Source organism: Marmota marmota, unplaced genomic scaffold (genome assembly GCF_001458135.2).
Source record: "Marmota marmota marmota unplaced genomic scaffold, marMar, whole genome shotgun sequence".
NCBI lineage: Eukaryota > Metazoa > Chordata > Mammalia > Rodentia > Sciuridae > Marmota > Marmota marmota.
The window spans coordinates 12345681-12368904 of NW_026000108.1; the positions used below are offsets into that span (position 1 = coordinate 12345681).

The 23224-nt window shown below is 44.5% G+C and overlaps 1 protein-coding gene across 1 annotated transcript; it reads right to left on the minus strand.

The window, feature by feature from the left end:
• Positions 1–694: 694 nt before the first annotated feature.
• On the minus strand, positions 695–23218 carry Qdpr (quinoid dihydropteridine reductase). The gene is made up of 8 exons (XM_048784248.1): positions 23102–23218; positions 20704–20796; positions 18682–18735; positions 16915–17011; positions 14026–14166; positions 6053–6161; positions 4206–4289; positions 695–1399 (listed from the first exon to the last, which is right to left on the minus strand). The coding sequence occupies exons 2-8, from the start codon at positions 20734–20736 to the stop codon at positions 1294–1296; spliced, it is 624 nt and encodes a 207-aa protein (XP_048640205.1). The 5' UTR covers positions 20737–20796; positions 23102–23218; the 3' UTR covers positions 695–1293.
• Between the last annotated feature and the right edge of the window lie 6 nt (positions 23219–23224).

Sequence of the window (23224 nt, forward strand, 5' to 3'; positions counted from 1 at the left end):
GAATGTTCATGGCAGCAATACTCACAGCAGCCAACAGGACAGACAGCCCAACGTCTACCAAAGGATGACAATACACAAAGCTGCAGTTCACACACATGCCGTGCAATAAGGTCCTCAGAGGAGCTACCACGGAGGGCAGTGGAAAGGAACTGCTGAAAGGCCCCGGGGTTTTATTTTGGAGATGAATATAGTTGGGGCCTACAGGCAGCAGCTGTACAACCTGTGGGTGTGTGAATGCCACTGGATTGCTCACCTTGACTTTAATTTAATAAGTTTGGGTAATTTTATGAGAATTTCACTTCATTAAAAAGAAGAAAACACAGAGTATGGGCCTTTACCCACAGCAGCTGTCTGTGACAGGGCCTCTGGGCTCAGTCCTGGCACTTACTGGCAACAATGGTTATCGTCTCTCTGGACCAATTTCCTCATCTGCAAAATGACTACATTGGATTACACCATGAGTTCCCAACCAGGTGAGCCCGAGTCAGTCACCTGAAGAGCCACTACTAGAGGCACAAGGCCATGCCCCCACCCTCCGAGTCAGATGTGCCCAAGACAGACAGCTACTGTGTGGAGAAAACCACTCGCCCCCTTTGAGAACAGCAGATAAAAGCCCTCAGGCAGCCTGTGATTCCAGCGCACCATCTATGACAACTGCACGTGACGCTCAGTTTGGTTCAAGAAGACAACACAGTAAATGAAGTGCATTTATTAGGAGAAAATACTCCAAAGACTCACCAGTAGTTCTCTTGCACACTTAGCCCTAGGCTAGGGCACACTTGACAACTGTACAAGCAAAGGACACCATGATAGAGTCCAGGGGATTTTGCTGACACCACAAAAGTAGTTTTAAGGCAGTTTAATTCAAGGTCACAAAAACTCCATCTATGACATAAAACAATAAGTGACATTCAAAAATAACTCAGCCCTCAAAATGACCCAATACCAAGAAATCACTGATCTAGTGGAGGCAGCAGCCTCTGTCAGGAACAGACGAGTGACTCAAGAGCAATCCAGCACAACGCTGACACAGACGGGCTGTTCCGAGACCGCCCCGTGCAGTCAGCACAGACTGGCGGTGCTACTTGCAGGCCCCAATCACATGTTATTTCACATAAACATATTACACTGTCCAGGGAGAGGGAGAGCAAATGAACGTTAGGTGAGAGAAAATCAGGACTCGCTATCTCGTACCACACCCAGGGTTACAGAAAACACAGGGCCAGACACGGTCACACTGAGACAGGTTAGTGACTTTTACGGCAGGCCCCTCCCAGGCACTGAAGATGAAGCTTAAAAATACGCTGGGGTGAGCTCCGTCTTTCCTTCTGTGGTCACCACCTGGATTAGACTTCCTGAGCTGGGTCGGTTTTTCCCTGTGATCCAGTCATGGAAGGTTCTAGAACAAAGAAAAAAAGCTTTACATTTTCAAAACAAAAGTCTGGGCATGCTCATGTTCACATCAGTGGCTGCAGGGAGGGTGATATACAGCAGCAGCTGTGAAAGGGCCCCAGGGAGTTCAGTCTCTGGTTCATTCTAACTTCTGAGTGACAATATTTGATGTGACCTTAACATTCATTTTTTGTATTTTTCTGCACTGTTGAAATTCTTTATAAGGGTGATGTTATCTTAAGTGATTAAAAAGGACTTTAGTTAATTTAAGAGAAAGACACATGTACAACAGAGGCATCCTCAGTATCTGCAGGGAACTAGTTCCAGGATTCCTGAGGATACCAAAATCCGAAGAGGCTCAAGCCCTTCATATAAAATGACACAGTATTTGCATGTAACCTACACACATCCTCCCAGGCACTTCAGATCATCTCTAGACACCTAACACAATATAAATCCATGTAAACAGTAGTTACACCAAATGGTCAGGGAATAAAGACAATTTTAAAAATCTGCACGTGTTCAGCACAGAAGCAAATATTCCTCTAATATTTTCAACCCAAGGTTGGTTGATTCCAAGTATGCAGAAGCCACAGATATGGAGGGAACCAATTGAATTTTACACCTTGGAAATTAATTCTATTTTTTTAAGCAAATATCGTGAAGCACACCCACAGCTGTGCCAAGCAATGAAAAAAGAGATACAAAATCCAGACTATTACAATAAAACGCTGAGAGCCGCAACAAGAGCAGGCAACAACTGCACTGGGGAGAGGGGCACCTGAGCCTGCTGCGGCAGCCAGGAGGAACCTCTCTGGAGACACAACTGCAAGAATTCTATGAATTCACAGGGAATAGCCACAACTAGGTGACATTTTTAAAAACAAAACATTGACACTAGAGTACAGCATCCACTTTGACGGCTCGCCAGCTGGTCCTCCAGACCTCCTTAGAAAGCACTCAAAGGTTCTAGGGACACTCTCGTGCCAACCTATAACCTTCTAGAGTAGATCTGGTGGTCAGCTATAGGTCATCCGAGCTCCTTCTCTGAGGGCTGAATGAGCCAAGAGAAGTCCAGGCTCAGAAATCGGAGGCTGCAAAACTCCCTAAAAACTACAACGTTGTGGTCCTCTGTCCTGGAGCAGGCAGAGCACGGCCCCGCTGGGGAAGACCGGTCACACTGGAGGTGTATAGGTTCCCGTGTTCATTGTACATGTCTCTGATTGTCTGTCTTCTTAATTTGGAGTGGATGAGAGAGAACCTTACCATGGATGCTAAGGAAGCAATGTGCTCACAGACATTTCAAAGCAAATTTCACACCAGCTCATCCAGCGAGTTTTCAAATACTGTAAATGGCTAAATATGATTTCTAGACCAAGGATGCCTGAGACAGCCCGTCCTCTGGGGTCTGTGGCTCAGCACAAATTCACACATGGGAGCCCATATATTCCATCTAGAGTCAGGGTCCTAGATCAATGTCTCTCTCAAGTGCTGTTGGGAGCACTGGCTTTAAAAAAAAAAAAAAAAAAAATCAGCGGGGAATATAGCTCAGTGGTAGAGCACCCATTTAGCAGGTCTGAGGCCCTACGTTTGATCCCCAGCACTGTCAAAAAAAGGAATTCAAATGCAATCATAATTCAAAGCTTGATCTGTTCTGCTACTTTGGACTTTTTTCTCTTTATAAACAAAGCATTAAGCATGATTCCTAGCACAGGCAGAAACAACTGTCAACATACCATTTATTAAGACTACAGGTTTGGGGGCCACACTGCCTGGGTCTGATTTCTGGCTCTGTTCTGTGACCTCAGGCAAGTTACTCACCCCCACAATGTCCCCAAGTCCCCAAGCCTTAAGTGAGGAAAGAGTCTGCCTTGAGCGTTAAGTAATTGCAATGCAGTGTTCAGAGGGCCGCTTGGCAAGTAACCAGTACAGTGTAGGTACTTGTTGCAAACATAAAATGCAAACCCCAAACGTATCCCCATTTAATTTAAACGAGCCTGAAACATTAGGCCAGAAGCACCTCCACACTGTGCAAACATCCCTACAACCACCGGAGCATCTAACACGCCAGCTCTGCTGGGCGAGGTCTCGGCCTCCACCCGCTGGGCCCACCGGCTCCATGAGAGAGGGGATTACATCCCCCTGCGCCCAGGGCTGAGTGCGGTACCTGACCCCAGTTAGGGCTCAGTGAATACAGGATTATGAAACAGAGGGGTCTGAGAAACTGAGATGGAAAAAGCAAGAAGAGCAAATCAACCCTTTCTCTAGTGAACTCTCAAATGCCGCATGTTCACACAAACAGGTGGACAGATTTCAGCTTTCTGCAGGTCTATGGCTTGACAGACGGAGAACATGATCCCAGACCTTCTGCCCAGAGTCTCACTACTACACAGGGGTCCCTGGTCACATCGGCAATGACAGTACAGGAGCTAAGGTTTACTTGCTAAGGGTCCAACACTGTGCCAGGGGCTCAGCACACACCACCACGTTTCATCCTCTGAACCATCAACATGGGCCTCGCCACACAGCCAGACAAACTGAGGCCCAGAGCATTAACTCACATTTTCAGCTTAGTGGAAGGTGGCTGGGGGATCAGGATTCACTATAAACCCCTCCACTATTACTCAGCTCCCAACCCACCTACCCTGAGATTTGGACTGAAGTGTCACATATCCCCAGAGGCCCAGTGACCTCCCAAGGCCACCCTTGGATTACTGATGAACTGACAGAGCATGGGCTTATCCTTTAGCACATAAAAGGCAGAGACTGGGGGCTGGGGGCTGCTGAGTTAGTGCCATCTCTGAAATACTCACTCGACTAGGAATTCTAAGGGTGTCCAGGAGCTGAAGTCAGCCTCCGGCATTGATTTCCTGTTCATCGGTGTATCCAGGGTGACCCTGTAACACAGAAAGAGAGATAAGCGTGTCATTTATGCATCACCTCTATAGCAGGTTCCCAGGCCTCCTGGGCAGGAAAAGGCAAACATGCACCATTACCACCCCGAGCCTCTGGCACCAGCAGACGTCCATGGGAGAAATCAGACAGGAGGATGATCAGAGAGACCAGGAAGCCTTCCATACTAACAAAAGTCACACCTGAGCGTAACTCTGTCAAGCTGTCTGCCACTCACCTTGAGGCAGACAAGAACAAAATGGGAAGAACCATATTCTGCCTTCCTTTTAAAGACGGTCCTTATGGGAGTGAATTGCTTTGTGAAGTCTCCACACGCTCCCTGAAGGGAAGCAGACTCATTTCCAAGGATTCAAGTGGAATGACATTCCTTCAAACATGAGAATACTAAAATATTAAAGTATAAGTCTACTCTTCATGAAATCTTTGGATTTTTTGGCCTCAGGAATCATTCAAAATTGCTGCCAGATGTTCACAGAGTCGTAAAACCTCACAACTGAGAGGGAACTGGAAAGGTGGTCCCTGGGCAGCCTCAGTGTCCCTTCCTAGGATCACAAGAGAAGCAGGCCAGTTGGTGCTAGAATCCCTGCAGGGAGAAGGAACACGCCACCACCAAGGCCGCTGCCACCACATGGGACACTGACTGGGGACCTCCTTCCTGATCACAGCCCATAGCTGCCACATTCTCTCATAAACCCTCCTTCACTTTGCCACCCATGCATGGCCCCCAACATACACACACACACACACACACACACTCTCTCTCTCTCTCTCACACACTGACCTCCTAACAACATGAACAATGGGGCTATATATGGTAAAACAGAACGTGTAAACTACTTTTAAAGGAAGCAGGACGCAGGGAAAAATGGGGGGGAAATGAAACCAAGAAAAGAAGAGGACAGACCTGTCCCAACAGATAATCAACCACTCTGGACACCTGATCTAATCCAACAGCTGAAGATGCACTGCTACAGGCTGAATGCCACCCCCTGCGTACTGCCACCCAGCCCTGGTTCACAGGTTGAAATACCATCTGCAGGTGGTATTAGGAGACGGGCCCGTCAGTATTGGTGTGTATGGTAAAGAAAGGGAATAAATCCGTGCAGTAGGTGAGAAACTATAACAATTGAGGCCAGAAGAAAAAAAAAAATAGCAGTGCACTTGGCTTAGCCGAAATAATAGCTTAACTAAATGCTCTGGTGACACTTAGTTGGGTATAGAGAGTGGGAGAAGGGAAAGGGGACCATGGGATAGGGGTGAGTCCAACGAAGTTTTTAAGAAGCTTACTCTTCATTTACCTCAAAAGTTGGTAAGTGATAAACAATTGATAGATCTGGGGTGGGGGGGGGGGAGACGATCAGGTCATGAGAGCTCCCTCAACATGTATGGGATTAGAGGCTTGAGGGAGCCCTGTTGTCCTTCCACCATGTGACCTCACAGAGAATACAGCATCTATGAGAAATAAGCTCTCACCAGACATCAAACCGGCAGGCAGCTTGAGTCTGGTCTTCCCAGCCTCCGGAACTGTGAGCAATAAACTTCTGTTGCTTATAAATCACCCAGCCTAAGATACTTTGTTATAGCAGCAGGAACAGACCAAGACAAGGGTCTCTGGTGAATTTTGGAATCTGAGATGATGAACACACAAGTCCCTGGCAGAAAGCAACTCTGAGACAACCATCAGCTCCTGGCACTGGACAGAGGTGGGCAGAAGTGAATGGCATCCAGGAAACCCCCAAGCACTTACGGAAGCACGGCGATGGCAGCAGCCCCGGGTGGCATGCCGCTATTCTTGCCCGCGAGACTCTGGCAGAGCTGATGGACAGCACCCTTGGCCATGCCGTAGCCAATCATTCCTGGGAAATGGGGAGAAAAAACGTCTCAGTTACCTCTGGCTTCCAGAGTGACCACAGGAACATGTGATCTCCTTTGTACATCTTTGTTTCCTTAAAATTTTATCAATAGCCGCATCTGGCCGCCTCCTTCAGGCAGGGCACCTCACCCACACACTCACACTGAAAACAGACAGCAAGCAAAGAGAAAGAGGGGACAGGGTCAGGCAGGCAGGGGCTATAGCCTCTGGCCAGGTTCCAGGAACACAGGTTCCTAGAGACCCCCAGGTGTCACTGCCAATTCTTCTTCCCCAGCTGTAATAAAAAGCAGAAGGAAGGGTCCTGGACCTAGAATTCAAAAAGTGGGGCTCTCACTCCTGTTTTACCAACAACTACAAAATCACAGACCCCTTGGGCCTGTTTTTCCATCCGTAAATGGAAGTGGCGACTCAGATCTCAATTTATTCACAAGGCTGAGGATCAAAGGAGACCATATCCACAAAAGGCCTCAGGAACCAGAGGGCACATGGGGCCAGGGACTGCCCATCTGACGGTGGTGGGGAGCGCAACTTCATGAGGGGGCATCAGCTACCCCCTTGCCTGGGAGATGCTCTGCTGGGGGCCGGGACAGACAGGACGCCCTCCAGGCCAGCTCTCCATTACTCATATCATCCTGCAGGCATGCATTGAAGGTATCTACAGCCTGTCTCCTCACCAGAGATGGGAACAGCAGCCTGCACTCCTTCTGCACGACTGTCAATTCTGGTCTCAACATTATTTCTTTAGTGTCACTGGGCCCACCTGCCATCACTCCACTGCCTACAAAGCCAGAGCCTGGGAAGCAGCTGCCAGGGGCTGCCACTCCCAGACACGGAAACCCCTCTGAACCCATCCCATTACCAAGCCTCTTCTATGTGTGAATTCACAGATCCAGTGTTAGGAACACAAAGAAACTCCCAGATCCGAGGAGGAGTCCCACAGCCCACGGAAAAGAACCTAGGTCAGAGCTTGGGACCCAGGCGTGGTTCCTCACCACTGAGACTCAGGCGAGTGTCAGCGGCCCCTTCAGCCTCCAGTTCATCCGCACCAAATGCAATACTAATGCCCACGTCACTAGGCACTTACACAAAAAGTCATCTTACATCTCAAGCAGGTTTCTTCACTCCCAGAGCTCCCAAGGGAGGGATCTTAACTATTTAACAGTGTAGCCCCAATCCAAAGAGTGGCATTCAATAAGGACTGAAATCATTGTAATCAGAAAAGGGCAACAGGTGAGGGTGGAGAACAGGGCTTAATCAAGAGACTGGTCCTCAAAAAAGTGTGTGAAGTCGAAGCTCTGCCTGGGAGCTCTGCTTCATTAAAACTGTGCAAACGCTTCCCACTACCCTTAGATTCTCAGTATTCCAGACAAACTAACTTTGAAAGAACAATCTATGAGAAAGTGAAAAAAAGCAAGGCACAAAAATGCCTCTATAAAGCCATGGAACTATTGTTTTAAACATGTGAATGCACCTGGCGTTGTGTGGGTGCACACAGAATACGCACAGGATGCTTCCAGAAGGGTACAGGAGAGGCGTGACTGGCAGAGCCGGGGAGGGAGAGCGGCAGGACCAGAGGCTGCATGGGAGGGACTCTTCCTGCTCACTGTACTTCTTTTAGCTCCATGTGGACGTTTGCTACATGCATTGGTTAGTTTTCCAATTAAAAAGCTGATTAATAAAATTGTTTAAATAAAAACTAAAGCAACTTCTCATCTTTCCCCTTAAGTTCTACATATTTTACTGCGTAATTGTCACAGATTTTATGCCAAAATCTTTGGCAAAAAAAGTGGTGCATCCACAATGTGAAGCTTTAAAAGAAAAATTGTGCCAGTATTACTCAAAAATCATTTATTACTAAACTACCTTTGGTGCAAGTAGGATGCACAGGACCCTTGTGAACATAATTAATGCAGCAGCGATGATTATGTGGTTCTTTTCAAATTCCTAGATCCTGATCAAATCAGCTCCCTCCACAAAACCTCCCAGAGCTGGGGTCCCCCTTCCCCTTTGCTCTCCCCAGAGCATTTTGCTTAGACCTCAACTGGGCACAGTGTCCCATGCTCACCACCAGCACCCCTGAGCCATCCCAAGCACTCAATACAATGACCAAGTCAATGGATCCATGCAGTATCCACACCGATCTGCTACTTACTAGCTCACTCACTACTTCCTGGCTGAGTGGTCTTAGACAAGTCACCTAGCATCACTGAACTTTGGTTTTCTTGCCTACATGCAAGGGGTAACAATTGCACCTACTTTAGAGGTACCTCTGCAGACAGAGTGACATCAAGCACATACAGAACTTGACCCAATAAACCTAACACTGCAAGACAGATGCCTAAAAAAATTAGACTTTTTTTTCCAAACAAATTTACTGAGATGAACTGATGTACCATAGGCTGTACAATGTGAGAGGCACACCGCCTGAGCCAATTTGACCAATGTATCATGCTACCTTTAAGTCTCTCTTCCCTCCCACTATTTAATGAGGTTTGCTGCCTGAAGCAAGAGATACCTTTTATTAGGGGAGGTGTGTTTGCCCCACAAACATGTGGCAGAAATAGGGTGTCCCTCCTCTCTGTGCTCCCCACTGCACCCAACTGCAGCTGCTCACTGGATCCTGTCACAGCAACAGTGAGCACGGGTGATCCCATCACACCTCCCCCTTCAGAAAGCTACCATTCCTTCCAGACCTCAGCAGCCTCCCTAAAAAACCCCAGCACCGTGTGTACTGCTAATGCCACCATTCAGGGGCAGCCACGCCCAGGGGGAGGGACACCACAGCCCAGCCAGGAACCAACCACCAACCAGCCTCCACAATCACCAAGAATTGCAAAAGAGGGTCAAGGTCTCAAAAAGTACTCAGAAGCACAAGGAGAGTGTTTCACCATCCTGCGCTTCTCTATTTAATCAGGGATCAGGAAGCCAACAGTGAATTAAAAACATGACAAACTCAGCAAAGTCCCAAGAGAGGGGATCTGGGGAAGGGAAGAAAGCAACAAGCAACCCTAATGGCTGAGCCCTACGGAACACCACCTTTGGCACACAAAGTGGGTAAGAGCTCATTTGCGAAATCCAAAACAAAAGTACACCTCACAAAGAAGAAAAACACTGTCTTCCAAATTATACAATGATCAGTATAATTCCTACAAAGACTCTAATCACTGCACAGTGATCCATCATTTTAGTAGATTTATCCTCTAATAAACAGCCCTCAAATACAACCCTGGAAAGAGGGAGAACATTTACTCAGTGGGACATTTACTCAGTATCTCTCCAAAAGAAAAAAAAAATTATGTCTGAACAAATCTTCTTGGGTTTAAGGGGCTATTAAGCTTGATTCATCATTTATTTTCAAAGTATAAATAGATTTCCCCAATCTTTTTTTATATTTATTTATTTTTTAGTTTTATGTGGACACAACATCTTTATTTTACATTTATGTGGTGCTGAGGATTGAACCCAGAGCCCCGCGCATGTTAGGAGAGCTCTACCACTGAGCCACAAAACCCAGCCCCACCAATCTTTTTTTTTGGCAGGGAGATATCTGAACAAAGTTGAAAGACATCATGACTCTCCAGGCATGGACACCTATGACTGTAAGACCCGCTACTTGGGAGACTGAAGCAGGAGATCATAAGTTCAAGGCCAACTTGGGCAACTTAGTAAGACTCTCTCTGAAAATAAAAAGAAAAATTAAAAAGGGCTGGGGACATAGCTTAACTTGCCTAGCATGAATGAGGCCTTCAGTTCCATCCACAGTACAATAACAACAAAAAGATCTCATGCCTCAAATAAGCTTAACATCTAACCTAAGAGTTTAGAGATAAATTTATGACTGTTGTAAGCAGCAGTCATTGGGCAAAAGTAAGCCTGGAGCATGCACTAAGAGTTCATTCACACTGTTATGGACTTGCTGCAATACCCTCCGAGCCATTTACCTCCGTCAAGACGTACACAAGTCACAACCACCACATACAGGAGAATCATTACTTATCTTCATTTTACAGATAACAAACAAGGCTCAAAGTGGTCAAGGAACTTGTCAAATATGTAATGGTGAGTAAGCGTGAGAGTCACCATAGAAGACCAGTGTAGATACTTTCAGGGCTTACAGGCACATAAAGAAGGATACAGATGCTTCTCAATTTATGATGGGCCACATCCTGATAAACCCATGGACAGCTGAAACAGCAAGTTGAAAACGCATCTAGCAAAGAGCATGGCTCAGCCTCACCTGCCTTAAACATGTTCAAATATTTCCATGAGCTGTAATCAGGCAAAATCATCTAACAAAGAGCTTATCTCATGTAAGTTGTTGAATACTGTACTGAAAGTGAACACCTGAATAACAGGTATGCCTTCTCATACTGCAAAGTCAAAAAATTGGAAAACTGAATTACTATTGAAAGTGGGGGACGATCTGAACTTAGAAACCAAAGGAAAAGAGAGAGGACTGCTTTGTCCTTTAGAAAAATTAAGTCTTTCAGTCCTAGGGTTTTGTTTCTAAATGTCAAACTATTATTCATTTCTGTATTTACTTTTTAGTACCTCTGGCCTATGTCACATTTAATAAAATCAGACCTCAACCAAACATCTAACATCTACACAGATTTAATTATAACAACAGCCATGGACTTGTACAATCATATGCTCTGGGAAATGTAATAAGAAAATGAGTGGCAAGAAATCGCTACTTAAGCCTGGTGGCACACTCCCAGCAGCTCAGGAGGCTGAGGCAGGAGGATCATGAGTTCAAAGCCAGCCTTAGCAAAAGCAAGGCACTAAACAACTCAGTGAGACCCTGTCTCTATTTTAAAAAACAAAATAGGACTGGGGATGTGGCTCCGTGGTCAAGTGCCCCTGAGTTCAATCCCTGGTACCAAAATAAGAAAAAGGAAGAAGAAAAAGAAATCACTAATCATCAGAAAAAGAAATCACTAATCATTGACTCAAGTTAATCTTGGAGTCAATCCTAGAGGATTGATACCTAACCATATTTGGCAGATGGACGTCACACACTTGCCAGAATTTGGAAAATTAAAATATTTGCATGTTACAGTTGATACTTCTTCTGGATTTTTGATGGGCTCCCTTCATGCCGGAGAAAAAACTAAAGATGTTATAGCTCATTGCTTACAAAATTTTGCCACTGTGGGTGTTCCAAAACAGTTAAAAACAGATAATGCCCCTGGTTATACTTCTACCTCTTTTAAACAATTTTGCTCAACATTTGGCATTACTCATATAACAGGAATCCCATACAATCCACAGGGACAAGGCATAGTTGAAAGAGCTCATCAAACTATTAAAATGTACTTATTAAAGCAAAAAGAAGGAATTGGGAAGGGGTATATATTCCCCAAAGATAAACTTAAAATAACCCTTTTTACTCTAAACTTTTTAAATTTGGATTCATCAGGACTTAGTGCTGCGGAAAGGCATATGTGTCCAAAAAATGTACATAAGCCCAAGGTACTTTGGAAGGATATTCTAACAGGACAATGGAAAGGTCCTGACCCAGTAATTGTCTGGAGTCGGGGGTCTGTTTGTGTGTTTCCACAGGGAGAACAGCAGCCGATTTGGATTCCAGAGAGATTAACCAAGGTCCTGACCCAGTGATTGTCTGGAGTCGGGAGTCTGTTTATGTGTTTCCACAGGGAGAACAGCAGCCGATTTGGATTCCAGAAAGATTAACTAAAGCGATTTCTACAGACCAAAAAGAAGATGATTTGGCTCAAATCCATAACAACTGATATCCAAAACTCCAGTTTGGCTATTCTTACATCTGCAACAGAACCAGGATGCTTTTTTCAATATCTATTTTATTATTGCCCTTTGCCATATCATGAAGTTCTATTTTGTTTTTTGAGCTCATACAGACCTAGGTTAATGTTTTGCTGATCAGTTCTATTTTTTGACTATAGAGTTTTTAAACATTGCAATGGAGATTTCACCNATGCTGGACCGGTAGTCAGTGACGGGTATGATCCAATTGCAGTGGTACCAACCTAAGACAGGAGGCTGACGCCTAGAGGTCAGTTCATCCGATGACGGGTAAGGACCATATGTTGAATTGGACTGCCTAACAGACACGGTCCCTAAGCCACATGCTTGTTGTTTAAACAGAGAGGGGGAGATGTTGAGAGCCACAGCCAAAGGGGCCCCAGCAAACTTCCAGCTGCCGGCTGATGATTGGCTCACAGCGGCCCCAGCAACATCTAGCTGATTGGCTCCTCGGCCCCAGCAACATCTAGCTGATTGGCTCCTCTGCGGTGATGCTCATTGGACTGTTTCCCTGCCCTTTCAGACCACGGAGCTGCTCATTGGGGGACTTTTTTTGGCTCCGCCCACGTGACCCAGCCAATCGGCCTCAAGAGCAGGAGGATTGTGGGAGGTGGAGAGAGGCTTGTGGAAAGCCGGTGGTGGCAGTTGAGGCTCTGAGGATTTTTCCTGAGAGGCTGTTTTGTTTGGCGTGTGTGGTTCTAAAAATAAAGTTAGTTTCTTTTGACAAGTGGCTCCTGATTGTGCCCAGCCAGACTGCGGCAACTAATTAATAAGGGCCTCATTGTTCAGTGAGTTACATTAAAATTGAGAAGGTGCCCCAGGTCTCCATTATTAGATCCAAAAAAGTTCCCTTTAAAAAAAAACAACAACCAAGAGTTTAGGGGACACTTTCTTCCCCTCTGTGCACTTTAGCCTGTTCCAAGGGGAGTGCATCCCCCAAGTTTACTTGAAGTCCTAATCAGCAGTCCTCCCCCAAGAATGTGACTATATTTGGAAAGAGTCATTAAGAAAGTGATCAAAGTGAGGTCATTAGGGTGGGAACTCAGACCAACATGATCCTCCTAAGGAGAGGAAATTAGCACAAACTTATGGAAGACGGTGAGCACACAGGTAAAAGGCAGCCACCTGTAAGCCAAGGAAAGGCCTCAGGAGAAAACAACACTACCAACATCTTGACTGCAGACTTCCAACTCGAGAAAGGCAAGAAAATGAATTTCTATTGTTTAAGCCACCCAGTGTGTGGCAGTCCCAGCAAATGAATACAGGAAACAACAAAGGCAAAGGACGCTGGGGTCTGCACAATGGAATGGAAACAGCACACAATTCAGAAAGGGTCAGAGTTTTTGTTCAAAGCAAGTTTGCATCTCTACTGTATAAACCTAGACTTAACTCCCAAACTTATATATTCAAACAGCAAACAGTGATACCTACCCCAAGGTTAAATGAGAATATATCTGAAAGGCAAAGAGTGAATATAATAAGATCTACCATTTGATGTGTACCTAGTAAGACCTTCCGTGTACTGGTCTCACCCCATGCTGGACACTATCCACCCTTCAACAGCTCTACAGCTTTACAGTGACTCTTCAAGTTGGATATTATTGTCACTGTTGTACAATTAGGGAAACAACAACAGAAATTTGGTCAGAGAAAACAGAATGGGGCATCTACTCCTAGCCTCTCATTCCGGAGTCCTCACCACTTCCAGCTGCCAAGCTCCTTCTCTGGGATGAGTGACCACGTGCAATGATAATAAAACCTATTTATCAACCAGCGAATACCCACCACACCATTCACTCCTGGGTGGACCACACCTAAATGGACCAGATAGGGGTGCCAGACTAGTATTCCTTAGTCAGTGTGACATGAGGACAAATGCAAATGAAAAGATCAGGACCCCTCCCACTACAGAGTCAGGAATAAAAGGAAGTAAAATCCATCCAACCTTAAAGCACCTGAGAGCATAAAGGGCTTTAGTAGTCCTCATTCCATGAAGTGCTCAGCAGCCCCAACATGCAATGCCAACATTCCCATTTCACAGCTGGAAAATAAAGGCTTACCGGGAGTCCCATCCAGGGCAGCCTTGGCACCAGCCAGGGTCAAGAGGCCTCCTTCTTTGAGGTGCTTGGTGGCTAGATGACTGGAGATGGTGGATGTCCACATGCTCTGCTTCCACATCAGGTCACAGTTTTTAAAGAGAGCTAAGCAGAAAAACATGTGGGCTCAGTTTCCCAGAGAAGAAAATCAAAGGAGAGCTCAACACATCAAGCCCTAACTCAAGGAGTCCCTACAGCCCCCTGGTCCCCTGCCTGCAGGGTCTAATACCAACAGCACAGGGCTGGGTAGTCAGAGAGGCAGGCACAGGCTCAAACCCGGGCATGTGACCACCAAGTCTCAGCTTCCTCACCTGCTAACCAGGAAAATTTTAGCCATTAAATTTTAGCAAGTTGGGGCTGGGGATGTGGCTCAAGCGGTAGCGCGCTCCCCTGGCATGTGTGCGGCCGGGGTTCGATCCTCAGCACCACATACAAACAAAGATGTTGTGTCTGCCGAGAACTAAAAAATAAATGTTAAAAATTCTCTCTCTCTCTCTCCCTCTGTCTCTCACTCTCTCTTTATAAAAAAAAAAAAAAATTTAGCAAGTAAATCTGGAGTCACCAAACTGCCACACTGGCATTAATTCATAGATTATTTTATTTTACAAAAGGCATTAGATTTAAAACAAGAACCTATATGACTATGTGGGCTTTTATCCATGATGAAAATCTGAGGGATGTTACCATATGGCCATAAAGAGGGCTTTGGCAGAGCTACATTGTTTGTGGCTGAAAGGTTACTGTCAGCTAAAGCTCCCAAAGGGAACTGAAATGACAACCCTGTCACACATGTTTTAGCCTCCTGCCAGATAGGCAGGAAGGACAAGTGGTAACATGTCACCCCACCAAGGGGCGACTAACAGGACACATGGAACCCCATGATCCAGAAAGAATGCCCTCCTCATAGAGGGATCGGCAGGCGCAAACCAGGGGTTGCATTTTCCTACTAAAAAACACTAGGAAAAAATGTGCTGGACCCATATTTATCATTTCTTGCTTCCAAAATACACCCAAGGTCATCAGGCTATGTTGCCAACCTAACTATCCCACAAAACACAAAATCTCACATTTAAATGTGGCTCACAGAATTTCAATTCCTCTTTAAATGACTTTAGCTAATACGTTTAAAAGGGATGTTAAAATTAGTAAACTACCACTTTCCAGTTGCCAGCATATGGCTTTAGGCAGGGGTCACCAACGGGTGCTTAAAATCATGGGGGACGCAGTTCTATACATAATCTGATGCGTCATGTACTCTGCAAACATGAAAACGTGGAAGTAGGACACTTACCCCCTTAACCAAGCATTAAATCTGGCATTGACAGGGGCAGGGCCACCTGACACATTGGGCTTCCGTGTGATGTAATACTCAGTGCACGACATCATTCAAGAACTCCCACCTCGAAAATGTTTAACCTGAATCTTATCAAGTCTCTAGATCTAACTTCCAGTTCACAAGGAAACAGCAGGGACAGAGGAACACGTCAAATGATATCGTGGAGGAAACAACAGAGTTCAGAACATGGGACATTCTATTTCTGAAAACTGCCTGCGACTCGACAAAAAGTCTCATGGGAGTAGGGGAAGAATTCTGCATGAAGAGACTAAAAACAGCAACAGTTTGCAACTTGACATTATTAACTACAGAACTACTGTCAATCTTCATAGGTACAATGGTGTTGGGATAATGTAGGAAAACAGGCTCACCGTTGGAAAAGGTGCATGCTGAGGTGAGGTGACATGTACTTTCCCTCCAATGGCTAACAAAAAAGCCATACACAAAGTGCAGGCATGCAAGAAAGCAGGAGAGCGTTAAGTTTGGCAAACATTAACAACTGTTGAGTCTACTTGGAGGGCGTAATGACTATTCCATGAAGCAATTTAGAGCCTCTTTATAACACTAAGGAGCCCCCTCAAAAGCAGCAATTAATAAAGAAAAAGGAAGTTTCCTAATTTTACCATCTCTTTTATACTAAACAAAGCCATTTAAAGAGGAATTGAAGTTCTGTGAGTCACATTTAAACATGAGACTGGTATTTTGTGCAGTAATCGGGTTGGTGAAATAGCCTTGTGTGCATTTTCTGTGTGTGTGAAAAATGTTCCTAATAAAAAGTTGAAAAATGTAATCGGATGCAGCAAAAGATCAAATCTGAGTTCTTTGGACCTGCAGAAAAATCTCTCAAGTTCATGCACATCCCCCAATTCCTGAATAGAATCAACTCTGAGAATTTGGGCAGAAACAGCTTATTTCATTCTGTCTCTATTTTTGAGTTTCAAACTCAATGTCTACCTTCCCTCTCTCCCTCTGTGGGACGTTTTCTCTTCATCTCTAAAAGACAGGTGTTAATCACTACCTGAGAGTGCTGTGGTCTGAATGTGTCCCCAAAAGTTTACCTGTTGGAAACTTTGACCTCAGTGCAAAAGTAAAGAGGGTTAAGACATTTAAAAGTGATTATGTCCTCATGAGCGGATTAATGTCATTATTGCAGGAGTTTATTTACTGATAAAGGGATGAACTCCTGTCCTCCCACCCCCTCTCCCTCCTGCTCCCTTGCCTGTTGCTTTCCACCATGGGATCATGCAGCAAGAAGGCCCTCACCAGATACCAAGTCTCAGCTTTGGACTTAATCCATCCTCCAGAACCGTAAGAAATAAATTTCTGATCTTTATAACTGACCCACTCTCAGGCATTCTTGTTGTAGCAGCACGAAATGGACTAAGTCACAGAGCTACTGTAAAGATTCTGGGAGACACACAGAAAAACAGCTGGCCTAGCATCTCGCCAACACCTGATCCGCATCAGATGGACAAAGAGCAGAGTAATGTGAATGATTAACTCGGAAAAGAACTCACACTTGGATTTGGCATTGCCCCCAGCCCATCCTCCAGCGACACAGAGAATGGCGTCCACCTTGTCTTCACCCAGGAGCTTTCCAACCTCAGCAGTCACCTTGAGCAAGGGAACAAGCAGATGCATGAGCTGTAGGGCAGCCTGAGACAGTCTGTATCCTGACAGTTGTCTTGGTTTCTCTTCCTCTTCATTCTAAGCCAGTTTATAGTGCTGGCTATCAACACAGGACACCAGACAGAAAGACTGACCTCTGAGGGGTGTTTTGAATAGAGAAGCCAATTACATTTCAGTGGGATTTTCATTAAGCAATCTAGAGCCTCCGTATAATATTTTAAAAGGTAGGGACAGCTTCCCCCCAAACACAGCAATGAATAAAGAAAAGGAGAACAAGGTTTCTCCCTAGGTTTCATGGCCCACAGCTAACCTTCTGGTGAACTCCTCTCCAGACTTTCTTTGCAAATCACGGAATCATAATCTGAGAAGAAAATCAATTCTACTTGTTCCCAGTTAATAAGCCCTTTAACTGCAACTCACAGAAAATGTTAAAGAAAAATTAAGCACAAGAAAAAAAGACAGTCAAGGTAAAATGTTGGTAAATACTGATTACATGGGGTTCGTTTTAATGATCCACATTTGTTTGAAATTTGAAAGCACAAAAAATATATTCATGGCCTCTTGTTTCAATTTATTAAAAGAACAGTCTGGCGAGACAGGCCACTCTGGCCAGGGACCATGACTCTTCCTGAGTTCTCTAGAATGGCTGAGGTGATGCCTCCCGAGTGCTCATTAACATCAATCTTCTAAGGATTTACATCAGGACCCAGGGTCTCTCCAGCAACACCTCTGTCTATTACCTCTTCCCAGGCAATTTCGGTGGGCTCAACTGCTCCTTCAATCACCAGTGGAAACCAATCTTCCCTCCCCTACATGCCTCACCTTTCATTTTTCAGAAGTTTCCCAAATCTCCCTTGGCCTCCACCTAACCTGATGCATCTTTTGTTGACCTTCCTCCTGTGGCTCTGAGTTGCCCCTTGGCCCCTCTCTCCTCTCTGAAGCTGTGTCCAGAGCTCAGAGTCCATCTGCCTACCAGAAGCTGGATCAGCTCCCTGACAGCTGCACATGCACATACCCCATACCTAACCCAGCACAGTCTACATTTTAGGGACACATGGAGCCAGCAACCATGACCTGTTTGACTTATTTTCCTTTTTAAAGCATCTACATTTCATGTTTACAATAAAATTTAAATGAGACTGTTTTAAATTCCCTCCACTTAAATTTTGGCTCCGTGCCCAAGAATCTTCTATACCCTTACTGTCTTTTAAATCTTGTCACTAATTTCCTACCCATTGGCCAATTTTACATGTCTCAGGATTGAATTTCTTCTTGTGGAGCTTTAAAACTAAAAACTAACTATCATGCTGTTGATCCATAAATAAATAATTTTAAAAGCTGAGCCACAAAAATTAAGGCATTCCTCAGTCTCTTACAGATGCATTCTATAGTCGAGTTTCAGGTGGGGACAACAGCCACATTCAAAAACCCACAGGGACTTCAGAACCTGCAGATAGCAGGAACTGACTACAGAGACCCACACCCAAAAGACCCTCTGCCTGCCGAGCCCTGGCACTGCCCTTCCATTTTGTTTTTTAATTACTTTGTTCATATAAAGTAGTTCGCTCTGGGGAAACTCAGCACAATGGCTAAAAACACAGTCATTAAAATAATCCCATTGCCCAGGTTCAAATTCTGACTATGCCACCTCCTACCTGTTTGACCTTGAGCAAATACCAAAGGTCCTTCTGTGCCTCATTTCCCCATTTCTAAAAGGGAGATAAAATTAGAAACTTTGTTTTGAGGGTATTATGGAGACTAGATGAATTAAAGTAAATAATGCACTTAGAACAGTGCCTAGCAACTAAAGAAGCCAGGTCAACTTTATTATTATACTCATTAAGTTCAATTTTTAACATGTAAGTAGAGCAAACATTAGGACCATATTAAGAAAAATAAGAACAATGAAAACACAGTCCGCCATCCATGGGCTACACATCTGATTCAACAAACCTTGGAAAGAAAATTTTCAAAGGGAAAAACTACATCTGTAATAAACATGTATAGACTTTTTTCTTATCATCATAACATATATTAACATAGCACCAGCATTGTATTAGTTCTCATAAGTAGTCTAGAGAGGGTAAAAGTATACAGGAGGCATGTAGGTTACTGAAAATGCTATACTACTCTATATAAAGGACTTGAGCATCTGAACATTTTGATATCCACAGAAAGTTCAGGAACCATCTCCCCATAGGTATCAAGAGATGACTATGTTCCACAGTAAGTCATCCGGCTTTTAATTCTATCCTACATCAATCTGATACTCTAGAAAGAGCAAATGAGCTGCAAGTTATGCTCAATTTTATTCTTAAATATTTTAGAATTGCATGTTTGGAGAGATGGATTGGTGGTGAACTTAAAAATACATTAACTACATTGTGAAACTATCAACAATTTCTTCTTTTTGCTTATCTGTATTTTCTGCATCGTATACACATCACCTTAGAAATTCTTTAAATTTGTTGTCAAAATGGCCAAAAATCAGAAAACATCCATCAGTGTAAGATCATCAAGGAGAGCACAATTACATGAAAAGGAAAAAGTGGGAGCTGGGGTTGGGGCTCAGTGGTAGAGCACTTGCCTGGCATGTGTGAGGCACTGGGTTCGATTCTCAGCACCGCATATGAACAAATAAAATAAGGTCCATTGACAACTAAAAAATATTAAAAAAAAAAAAAAAAAAGGAAAAGGTGACCCACTTAGAAGCCACATTAGTGTCAGGACCCATGTCCCTGATTCCACCAGGAACTAGCTTGTTGACCACGGCACTTAGTGTCTGAAACCCAGTGTTCCCAGCAATAACATGATCCTCTCACCTGCCTCATGAATGGTTGTGAAAACACAGTACATCACACAGGATGACCTGGAGATTTCCTGAGGCATGAGGGCTGACCACCAGCATGAGACATTAAACAGAGTCCTCCAGGCGGCTCGAAAGGGCTCCTCCAGAATGGAAGAGCTGCCTAAGAGCATCTAAGACATTTATACCAAGACATCGCTGCAGTTAACAGTGCTGCCTTTGGGGGAGTAAAGTGAGGAGAAAAGGAAGCATTTTACAGTTTACCTATATATTTATATAACTGTGTTCAGCCTGTTTTATGATATGCATATAGTTTTTTAATTTAAAATATCCTATGTTAACATTCATCCTTTGAACTAGCTAACTTCACATTGTAGAACGTATACCAAAAATCAGCTATGTAGACAAAGATATTCACCACACCATTCTTGATAAATAATAAGAAACAAAATGAAAATCTGCAAAAAACTGAAGTGTACAATAAATAGAAATAAGTAAACTGTGGCCAATCAACAATATGAAAAAGTGCACATCCCAAAGGTTTTTTTTAAGTGCTAAAGAATTTAAATTACAGAAGAAATTTAAAAGAAAAATTAAAAAGCTGATCCTAGTACCAAAAAAATACAAAACTACCCCAACTTTCAAAAGTAATACATATGGTTTGCATAGGAAAGACAAGAAAACAGGCCACAATGAGCTATTCAGACATAGATTATATAATTAACTTTGTATTTTATCACTTTGTCCAAATTTTCCTCCATGAGCACAAATGGCTTTCTTTCATAATTATAGAAATAATGATTGTAAAAAAAAAAAAGAATACACAATAAGGGGCTTCGTGGCCCATCCCTGGGGATGTTTCTGGAGTTACCTGGGCAGCCTGTTCGGTAAAGGAGTCCGTCATCCTAACAACGACACTAGCACTGGCCTCCTCATTCTCCACCACATCGATGCTGGCAACCCACTAGGGAGAAGAAAATAGTTTTGATTCAGAGATACCACATTACTCCCTTAAAGATCCACATCCACACCCAGAAATGAGGGGAGACAAAAAAAAGAAAAGAGGCTCACAGGATGAGGATCCCTGATCTAAAATTCTTGTTTCAGATTTTGGAGATTTTCAGATTTTAGAATATTAGCACACACATAATATATCTTGCGATGGCCCAAGTCAAAATATAAACGCACTTACATTTCATATATACCTTACACCCAAAGCCTCTAGGTAATCTTACATAATATATTTAATAATTTTGTACATGCCTCAAAGTTTCATGGTGTGGAATTTTTCAGCTAGGGTATCACGCTGGCCCTCAAAAAGTTTTGGATTTGGGAGTATTTCAGATTTTTTGCTGTAAGGATGCTCAACACTTAAATGAAAACCCACTAGAGAAGCAACTGACCTCTCCCAGAAACTTGTGACTTTGGCCCCAGATTTCACCTCCTCCCTGTGCATTTTCACTCCAAACACCTCCCCTCCTTCTCTACACTTCTAGAGACACCAGGAGTCAGCAAATCTTCTGTAAAGGCCAGATAGTAATCACTTCAGGCTTTGCTGGCATATGGTCTCTGTCACAAGCACTCAAATCTGTTATGATAGCAGCAGAACACAGCCGGCTACAGACAACAGGACATGAAGGAGCATGGCTGTGTTCCAATGAATCTTCAGATGCTGAACTATGAATTTCATATAATTTCCACGTCACAAAATATTGTTCTTATGATTTTTTTTAACATTTTGAAAATGTAAAACCCTTTCTAGCTCTCAGACTATACAACAGCATGTGGCTGACCAGATTCCTCCCGTGGAGGCCAGTAGTTTGGAGGATGCATGTCTATGGCAGAGAGGTTTGGGAGTTGGACAGATCACAGTGGATGCTGGTTCTGCCACTGAGAGGCTTTTTCAGCCTCAAACACCACAGCCATTCCTCATCCACACAAAGTGGGTTATATGACTGACAAGGTTAGCAAAAATTACATGAAATGGAGGATGCTAAGTCTCCAGGCACAGGTGACACAGGGTTCTTACTCAGAAAGCTCCAGGGTCCTTCAGTCTGAAGGCCCCAGAGGTCAGTATCTCTACCCTTAAGCTGTGACCAGAGAATCATTCAACAACTCTCATTACTTGTACACCAAAAGCCATGGGGAATACTGAGACAAAAAAGACTCCCTCCCAACCCTCCCTAAGAACCAACAAGGAAAGGGGAAAAAGACAGAGTCAGAGGTAAATTAGTTGGCCAGACTCCAACAGAGGCGGAGATAAACCAAAGTGCCCCCTGCCAAGTGAAAGCACAACCTTCCCTGTCTTCAACAACAAGACACTAATAGGATCCACCCCACTAAAGTTACAGGGAGGACTAAAGGAAATTAGCAGTCTGGGAGCTCTGATGTGTAGGGGCACAGTGCCTAACCCCCAGCAGACATTCCTTCAACGCTGCCGTCTAAACCTCCATCTCTGCAGACCTGGGAAGACACTCTAACCAGTCTTCCCACGTTCTGAGCAGGTGAGTGACAGGAGAGAAAGGTGTGTTTGGAATCCTTTAGAAGCTTATTCCAAGTTTTGAGAGAGAAGAAAACCCTGGGACCCTCCCTGTGATCCAAGGGGACTCCCTTACCCAGGCTGCTGCCTCTGCTAACTAAAATCACTGGAAAGGTGCCCCACAACTACAGGACAGACTTTTGAGCATGTGGCAGCTGCAGAGAAGACCCATGTGCTGACCAGATGGCTCAAGAGTCCCTGCCCCTCCCACCATTAGCCCTGTTGCACCTGCCACTCTCTGAGACTGGACACTTGATTACAAAAAGTAGTTGAAATATTCTTTGTTAAAAAGCTGGCAGCAGCTGCGGGCTGTCTTCAAATTGGCAGGTCCAAAGGAGCTAAAGGAACAGGGGTGGTAATAGTAACATCAAAAATAACTGGCATTTAAATAGCTTTTGGCACGTGTGTCAGATAAGTTACCTGCAACAACATCAATTATCTCATTTACTCTTCAAAACTCCCCCGAGGGGTAAACGCCATCAGTAATCCCATTTTATGTAAGGGGAAACTGAGGTTTGCAGGCGTTAAGTAATCAATTCACGGTCGTGGGCCTAGTAACCAGAGGCAACAGGCAGTCTAATTCTAGAGGCTTCCTTCTACATTCTCTCACCCGGCTCCTCTTCCTCCGGCTCTGGAACTGCTCTGGACTTTCTGGGCCAGGTGAGAGTCTAGGGGGCAGCCTCACTACCACCTCCTGGCACTGGGGCCTGCATGTCTGCAAGACAGAGACCTGCAGACTTGTGCGCGCACGTGCAGGCACCCGCGTCCCAGGTGCACAGGGGTCCTGGCTTCCTCCTGGCTGCCCTCTCCGCTGCACAAGCAGCCCAGGGCCAGGTCCCCACAGTGCCCGGCC